We start from the raw sequence: 9,105 nt of genomic DNA, 5'->3' as shown, positions 1-9,105 counted from the left end.
AAAGTGCTTCCCGGCTCTACCTGGCTCAGAGGCACTGGGTGAAATTAATAAAACATGTCCTCCGCTTCCTACACAACAGCTTACAAACCTCCTCTGCCTAAAACTTAGGTGACTGTGTTCCTAAATCTATCCTTTGATTTAAAAAAAAAAAAGTATCTAAACTGATCAAGGACTGTGTGTATAAATAAAAAATGAATCTTATGTTTTTTCCTATTTATATCGATTACCTTTTGAAATTCTGACATGTCTGGAATAGACAACAGTACAGAATAATAATGCATGGGTTTAGGATGGGATTTTTTTTTTTCTTTGCCAAAATCGAAATAACTTTAACTGGAGAAAAAGCTATTCACACTTTTTGTCCATGAGTTACACATAAAACAGCCTTCATTTTGACACCAGAATTCATGTTTCTGCACAAATTAAAATGATCCCCCAAAGGCATAAAGTACACAAGCTTTATTGGGCAACAGCGACGGGCCAGGCTGGCAGACCATGAAAGGAGAACCGCTCAGAAACACGCAGGATCACATGTGTATCATCACAGGATCGAGAATTTAAATCATCTGGGAGTCCCCGCTAAATTAAAGCATCCTGTACCAGGCTTCCCTCTAATGACAAAACGCTGTCCTGGTGAGTATCTGCAAGGCGATCACCTGTACAGACCTACTAACAGGGCAGCCGTGGACTCCTAGGAGAGTTTATAGTTAGCCCCATTGCAACAAAATCATAAATTAGCCACAACTTTTTTTGTGCACCCCCCCACCCCACCTGCCCCCCCCCCAACAAACACAGGATTCACTGACGTTGCCCAGTGATGTGAACGGATGGCACCTCTGACCATGGGGTGACCAGAACGGATCCGCAGGTAAAGCTGCTGGGGCGTGAGCAGGTGCCGTGGAGCTCAAGGTCTTCGGGGCGCTGCTCACGCCGTGGTGTGCCTCTCCGTTCCATTCAAAAACATAATACTTTTCCAAGACGAAATGAACATCATTAGTGGAAATATTTCCCTGTAAGTATACATGACAAAAGGCTTTACATTAAAGGAAGGGAGGAGAGATAAAATCGGTTGTATTTACAAAGCTCCTTGTATGCTTTTTAATGAAAACAAAGCTGGGAGTAACGGGATTTAAATGCAAACCAAGTATCTCATCAAAAAATTGGAGGTGACACACTCACATACACACACCCACACTTAAACACACACAGATTAAAGATAAAACAGCTGACAGGTGTTTGCCTTCAATAGGATGGAGTGGAAGCACATGTAGGTCCCATCGGCAAATTTTGGCAAAGGTTTAAAATGCTGCCCCATAAAGGCATGAGGGCGTTCCCATCCCCACCCCAGTAAAAACAAAACAAAGTATAAAAGCAAAAGTCCAGAGAAAGAAGAGGCATTATCGTGTCAATTTCCAATGAGCACAAAACTCAAAATACATTCAAAAGTTGTCAGTGTAACCTAAACTTTCAGCAGAGAACACACTAAGGGAAGGGTCAGCAGACACTGGTATTCAAGATTACTGCGACACAGAAGGGCTTCTCTTACTAAGGGAAGCAGGCCCGAGACCTGGAGAGAATAACCGCAACAGTGGGAGACACCCCGGCTCTTGGTCTCCCCGCTCCCAGCGGCTGCGAACAGGTGGTCTGCTCCGGTGTCAGGACGCTCCCGGGGATGGCCTCTGTGGCTCCGTGTCGGGAGTCCGCCGCCCTGAGCAGCCTCCGTCAGCGCGGGCGACTCACACCTGTGCTCGCCAGGCACCAAACCAGGGCCAACACCGTCAGGCGCCAGAAATTACTGAAGCCGGAGAAGCTCCATCTGGTCATTTTCTTAGAGGAAGGAAGGAGGGGAAAAGGAGAAACCACAAACAGATCCCATTGTCCTCACGCACACACAACCATCACCGAAAGATCGAATAAAAATCATCATAAAACATATGAGCTGTGACAGAAATGGGTAGTGGTGTCGGGGGGGGGTTGTAATTTTTACTTTAAGGAGAAATGTTTGAACAGCACTGATTGCATGCCGTGCGGCCTCCAGCCTCGAATTAAATCAGCTGTCAGAGACTTAGGTCCCACTGAGGTCCAAAAAGAGGGGAAGGGGTCAGTGGTGCTTCCTAAATTCTTTCCAGATTGGTAAACCAAGGAAATGGTCAACAGAATCCTTATGCTTACGGTTTATGAACTCAGGAGTTGCCTATAAAGCAGCTCGGGTGTTTGTCTTCCCCCATAACTAAGATAACCCGTGTGTGCACCACTTTTCTCTGCTGGGATGAGTCTGACGTGTGCAGGTGAGGCTCCTGCTCTTTGGGGCTCCAACTTTGAGAAGCACACGTGTTCCTGGACATTCGAGGCCTCCCCGGCAGGGGGTATGAACGGGCTGCCCACTAATGGGGCCGCTCCACGGCATGGTGGTCTGGGCTCCACTTGGGTTTCGGTCCCTCTGGCCCTTGACTGCCTACCAGAGTGTGGCCGAGACAAGGCAAAAAGGTTTGCAATGGTACAGACAAGCATCCTTCAACTTCCGGGGGGCAGGGGGACTTCTTCAGCCTCTCTGAGAAGCTTCCTTCCTTGGAGATGGCAAGCAGTATCTCAGGTGTTGACTTCAAAAGTCAGCTCACACACCCGGATCAAACTTGGGACTGGAGGGAAGAAACCAGACAGACCATCTCCCTCTATCTGCTGGGAACGTCTAAAATTTCCTAGCAATGGTTCTACAACCCCACCTCAGGAGCCATCACCTGTCTGTGAAGAAGGCCAGTTTCAGGGCCTGCAAACTCAGAACGGAACGACTTGACACTTATAATCGGACTTCCAAAAACACAGGTCAGAAGTGTGAAACTCTCAGCCCCACGCTCCCCTCCCCTATGAAACTCCGTAACGTCACTCAGGAAGACGTCAGGCGTGTTTGATCTTCCTGAGAGTTTGGGACCAAGGCCCTATTCCTAAATAAACCATTCATTCACTGCAACCTATATTCTCTGTAGGTCTTTTCTGCGTGGCAGGAACGGGCGGCACGGGAAGGCAAACGTGACCGCAGAAATGCACAATCTTAACACCGAAGCCACGTCTACAGCCAGCTTCCCAGGGCCCGAAACTACGGCCATTTTACGAAGTTTTAAACGGGCAACATAAACACACGAGCATATCGAGAGGGCTCCCCAGGCAAGGGGACCACCGCCTGTTCCTCCCGCCCCCAACTCCCCCAGAACCGGCTGCCCAGAGGGTAGTGGGCGCCGCCACCAGGCCGGGCTCGGAGCCCTGAAGCACACACAGGCAGGAGGGCGGAAGGAATTAATCCAAGTCCACGATCTCGAGCACGGTCAGCTCTGGAAGGTCTACCAGCCGAACCCTGGTGCCATGCTACGCGGCTGCGGCGCCGAGCGACTTGAAAACCCAAGAACGAATGCCCTGCCCCGCCCCGTGCAGGCCTTGCACACCGCCTTCCTCCTCTGAAGCGAGAAGCCACAGCTTTATGAGAAACACACATGCGTGTACTCTGTCCCTGTGGGGGAGGGATCTCTGCCACCACCTGCCTTCCAGCAAGCTCCCCTTGAAAGCTGTAGGCAGCACGACGGAGCCCGGGCCTCCTCCCACCAGGGCGGCCACCGCCGAACGATGCGCGGCAACACGTGAGACGCCTCTGCCTTTGTCATTCGGCCTCCTGATGGGGAACAGACTTGTGTGGAAGCCGAGAGCCCCCATCCCTGACCTTGCACTCGGACTCGGAGGGGCCCGGCCACACATGCAGCGTTGTCTAAAGAATTAGTTGAGTCTCTTATCACTCTGTCGACACGTTTGGGAGCTGTTCAGTGGCACGTTTCCTGCTACAACAACTCTGCTGAAAACATCTGAGGGTGTCCTCAGCCGGCTACAGGCTTGATAATTGTTACCAGGTCCGAACAAAGCAGGATAACACTTTTGAAATTCTTTTATGAGGTGGCAGGTGAAGCTAAGTCAAGCGCTGGAGATGCTGAGTCCGAGGGAGGAGACCAGACTGGATTTACGGCTCGTTCTCTCACGCTCTCTCCTCCCATTTGCTTTGTGACATTCTAGGAAGCCGGTGCGGCCTCAGTGATCAGCGCTACCTCGGACAGGATATTCCGCATTGCCACCTTGAGATTGCCGTCTCCATAACTTTGTACCAAAGTCACGGTCTTTTTCCACAAACCTATACCAAGAGCTTTTACATTTCTCTGAAACAACTGGTTTTTAAGAGTGAGAAAGATGTAAAGAGTACACACACATTAGGATGGTTTAAAACAAAAACCCCTCTACAATCGTCAATTAGACAAACTTTTATCACATGACAACAAAATTCAAGTCATAGGAAGCTTGCACAGTGACCCATGTATAAATCTGTTAGCCGAGCCACCAGCTTTAACATATGTACATTCACCCCGGGCCAAACCGCCAGGGGCCCGAGCAGGCCCGCGTGGGCCCCTTCCAGGAACCTCCCCGATCATTCAGCGTCAGGACTCCGTGCAGAGCCTTTTCACGTCAGAACTGCACGTTAGCGATTACTGCAAGATCCACAGGTGGCGGTTAACAACAACGCAACTTGAACTCTGCCCGCGAGGAGAGCGCAGAGGCCACCGCGCCCCGGGCCAGCGCACGCCTACGATGTGAGCTTCGAGTAGCTGGGCGGGGAGAACCTTCTCCGCAGGTACTTGAGAACGTACAGGGGCAGACAGCTGACCAGAGTGATAACGGAGACCTTCCACAAGAACGACAAAGTGGCGATGAAGTACACATCTGCAAGCAAACGGGAAGACAGCAGTGAGCAGGCAGAATGTTCCAGAAGGTGTGTGCAGCTCAGAATAGCCAGCACAGTGATCCGGGGGAATGGGGGGGAGCGGTCTCCCGCCACCGACACGTGGCCTCCTGACACTGGCCCTTTTCTTCGGCTCAGTCTCGCAGGACCTGGACTCTCCCAGCTCCCTCCTCTCTCTGACCTGCTTCTGCAGCTGAATTCACTGACGGTCACTGAAATGCTGTTTCCAACACCAGGGAAAGAAAATGAGGGGCACAAGCAATTCTTACAGGTGTTTCTTTTTTTTTTTTTTTTAAAGATTTCATTTATTTATTTATTAGAGAGCGAGTGAGAGAGAAACAGCATGAGAGAGGAGAGGGTCAGAGGGAGAAGCAGGCTCCCCGCTGAGCCGGGAGCCCGATGTGGGACTCGATCCCAGGACCCTGGGATCATGACCTGAGCCGAAGGCAGTCGCTTAACCAACTGAGCCACCCAGGCGCCCTCTTACAGGTGTTTCTGATGTGGAATCTGACAGCCGGGGTTTTTCTTTGTACACCCTGCCGCCCGAGAGCAGAAAGGCACTCCAACACCAGAAATATTCTCCCTTCGCCTCTGGGATGATCACCAAAGCCCGGTCAGCGGGGCCTGAGGGCGGTGCCAAGTGGGAAACGGGTAGCCCCGGGGGGCTTCCAGCTAAGCACGGCTGCTCCCTTCTGCTGCAGGACAGTAAGCCTGTAGTCCAGAGGGTTCTGCGAGAGCAGAGCATGGCCATGGGTTTCCGCAGCAGTGGAGCTCAGGATGGGGAGCGGGCGGCTGGCACTGGCCACAGTCCCAGAGTGCCCAGCCGTGGAGCCTGCCCGTGGCTGCCCACCCGGCCCCGTGGCTGCCCACCCGGCCCCGTGGCAGCTTCCCGAGGGCAGAGCTCAACACCCCCAAGCCACTGCGCGCACAGCAGGCGCTCACAAAACCCATTCGGACAGACTCTCAGGACAGGTGTGAAACTCCTTGAGGACTTCACTTTTCACAGGATGCTCCTCTTACCTTTTTGCTGTTTGCTGATCAACAAGAGATGGAATCAGAGGTGCTTTCAGGGAAAGGCGGAGTTTCTCCACCTCCTGATAAGGACAAATCCTGCAGGGCTAGCACTTATTCATGAGCAAGACCTGGACGTCTGACCTCTCCACAGCCTCCCAGAGCCCAGCACAGTGACCAGCTCCCTCGAGAATCCCACCCGGTCTTTGCTGAATTACATGGGATCCCCTTCTAAGCCAGTTAACACAGTGTGCTTTTTAAAAGGAAACCCTAGTGACATCACGCCCGAGAACCTCTGTTCCAGGAAGCTGAGTCACAATTGCCACTTGCCCCAAGGGGACGCCAGTAACAAAATGGGGGCCGCTGAGTGCCAAGGCCTGCTGGACAAAGAGCTCAGGATGAGTCCCGGGAGGCCCCCGGACCCGACTGCTAGGATGCAGCCCCAGGGTGGGGCGTGGGGGGCTCTTACCGATGAATTCATGTAGGAACACCAGGGAGGCGATGTAGCAGGCCAGACTGAGCAGCTCAGCCACTGTCATGAGCCAATGCCACGTCTGGATCGTCAGGGCCACCATCAGCAGCTCAGTGAGGATCAGCGACGTGAAGGAGATCGCCACGATGTGCACAAACTCCGACTCAAACAGCAGCAGGGCCCCGTACATGATGGTGCTCCCTGCGAAGGCAGAGGAAGCCGGCGTCCCACCCCGCCCTGCCCGCCCGCAGATGCCGCCCCCCGTGCTCCCCGCCCGGGGCTCCCGGGGCTGCTCACAGGCGGGGGCTCCTTTTTGTTTATTTTCCATTTACACATGAAAGATGACACTTGCTAAATGAGGCTGACGAGTGCTGCTTTATGGAGATTTTAAAGAGGTGTCCCATTCTGGTTTCCCATCTTCCCTTTGGACCTTATATAATAAGGAGGCTATAATTGCAGGGAAGAGGAGAAAGGGAGGGAGAAAGAGGAAGGAAAGAGAAGGAGGGAGAGAGATGGAAAGAAGAAAAACAGAAGAGAGGCAGGAGAGAGAAACTATCTGGAGTGGATGGAACAAGAAAGAGAAATTTAAGCTTAAATCTATTATTTAAAATGACAGAGGTAAGCAGTCACAAAAAGGCAAATACTGTGGATATTCTACTTCTAGGAGGTATCTAAGTTAGTCACGTTGGTGGAATTGAAAGGGAAGGGGGAATGGGGACAGAGTTTCAGCTTCCCAAGATGAAAAAGTTCTGGAGATCTATTCTTACAACAATGTAACGCTATAAATGTACACTGTAATTCACCACTGTGAATACACTGAACACTAGTGAACTGTGCCCTTAAAAAGAGTTAAGATGGTGAATCTTAGGTCATGTGTTTTTTTAGCCACCACCCCCCCCACACACACACAAAATGACAGAGGTAACCCAGAGACACTTAGCGTCATGCTCCTAGAACAAGGCAAGAAAGGAAAGTGGAGAAGGGTACAGGGTGCGGATACGTGTTTTTCTAGCACAGCAAAACCAAATAGATGGTGATGGTGCTTGCGTAGATCACAACCACAAGCAGCAGAAGAATATTACTAGATGCTAAACCCCAAACCTCCTCAAGCCACTGCCTACTGTGACAGGGTTAAAGATGGAGGGGGGACATGGAGCTTCCCTGTTCATTATCTATGAACTTCTATACATAAAAGGTAGCTGCAAAAATCTATGCATACATTATACTCTGATAGAGTTCTTAAAAAAAAAAAAAAACCCTCTATTTTTTAATGACAATTTAACCTCCTGCCAACAATTTCAATGGTTTTTACACCTTTTGGTTGGATGTCCCATCAGTAAGACCTCCCCACATACAATGTATATCTGTAAATTGTACGTTGGTACCTGGGCACACATAGACAGATATCAGGACCACTACACAATTATGTGCACATTATAAAACATACCTCAAAATAGAAATAAACACCAACAAGGGCTTTGATATTTTCTTCTCCTATACTTGTAAGTCATCTTACAAAGTCTCTGCAATCTGAGGGACCCTCCCTGGAGGCCACTGAGGTAAATACATCTTTCAAAAACTAGAACTTGACCTCCGAAAAAGTATTAGAACATTCCAGAAAGCTAACACTTTCTGTTACAACGGCTTAAGGACCTTGTCAGGTTTTGAGTAGTATCCCTTATTTTTTTTTTTTTAAGATTTTATTTATTTATTTGACAGAGACACAGCGAGAGAGGGAACACAAGCAGGGGGGAGTGGGAGAGGGCAGGGAGCCCGATGCGGGGCTCGATCCCAGGACCCTGGGATCATGACCTGAGCCGAAGGCAGCCGCTTAACTGACTGAGCCACCCAGGCGCCCCTCCCTTATCTTCTTCTCAGACTTTATCTCATGAGGCAGATGGCACCACCTCACAGATCTATCACCGAGCTGAATGTTCCAGTCCTTAGAACACGCCGAGCAGGGCCTCCCTTGGGGCGTACTGTCCCGCTCCTTAACCAAATTTCAGGGTTCCAGCTTCTTCTCTTCATGTTCTATGGACAACAGAAAAGCTGACCCTTAGCACGAGACAACAGGTGCTCTTGCTTTCCTTACCTTGATAGATGCTAATCAAAACCCATATTAAGAAGGTCTTGTAGGACAACGGTCTTCCCTAAATGAGAAAGCGAGAAAGAGCAGGTTACTGCCGTGCTTGTCTCCTCCACTAACAGGCAACCTGCCTGTTTCCATCAAAAAAAGTGTCTTGCATGTATCTGAACACATTCAAGAAATTACATTTTTTAAAGAGAATTGAGAATTGATATTAAGTGGAAATAAATCTGCTCTTCAGTAAAATTCCTTGAGGACAAATAAATCATACACACACACACCACATACCACACACAATCACACACACACAATCACACACACACACCACATACCACACACACACCACACACACCCACATAAGACACACACACACCGCACATGCTTTTACACACACACCACATACCGCACACACGCATCACACACACCACATACCACACACACACCACATACCACACACACACACGCTTTTTTTACACACACACCACATACCACACACACACCACACACACTTTTTTTGGAAGTGTACACAAGGACATTTCCGGAAGCAGGCACCAGCTGCAGCTGCAGGATGGAACCGTCAGGGCTTTTTTTTTAAAGTTGTTAGTTGGTCTGTTTGCAGTTTACATATTACTGTACTGTTTAATATTCTTTACACGTGTATATACTACTTTCTTAAGGAAAAAAATAAAATCCCACGCCTTCCTCTGAGAAACCACCAGTTCAAATCAGTGTGTTCAAACCAGATATGGAGGGTCTGTGTGAAAT

At 49.9% G+C, this 9,105-nt stretch overlaps 1 protein-coding gene across 2 annotated transcripts in view; it reads right to left on the bottom strand.

The window, feature by feature from the left end:
* Positions 1-444: 444 nt before the first annotated feature.
* The window catches only part of ATP9A (ATPase phospholipid transporting 9A), a 130,758-nt gene continuing 122,097 nt past the window's right edge, over positions 445-9,105 (bottom strand). Inside the window, exons 26-28 of one of the 2 annotated variants that reach the window (XM_081832576.1) lie at positions 8,347-8,404; positions 6,252-6,455; positions 445-4,752 (exon numbers count right to left, since the gene is read on the bottom strand). In XM_081832576.1, the coding sequence (XP_081688702.1) occupies positions 4,616-4,752; positions 6,252-6,455; positions 8,347-8,404 (399 nt within the window). In that variant the 3' untranslated portion in view covers positions 445-4,615. Of the gene's footprint in view, positions 4,753-6,251; positions 6,456-8,161; positions 8,405-9,105 lie in introns of those variants that run through there. The other variant, XR_014149045.1, reaches the window with a different exon arrangement.

Source organism: Leptonychotes weddellii, chromosome 10 (genome assembly GCF_054177405.1).
Source record: "Leptonychotes weddellii isolate Sample4059 chromosome 10, ASM5417740v2, whole genome shotgun sequence".
Taxonomy (NCBI): domain Eukaryota; kingdom Metazoa; phylum Chordata; class Mammalia; order Carnivora; family Phocidae; genus Leptonychotes; species Leptonychotes weddellii.
Note: the sequence above shows the minus strand (reverse complement) of the source record. Positions and strands in the feature narration are given on the sequence as shown.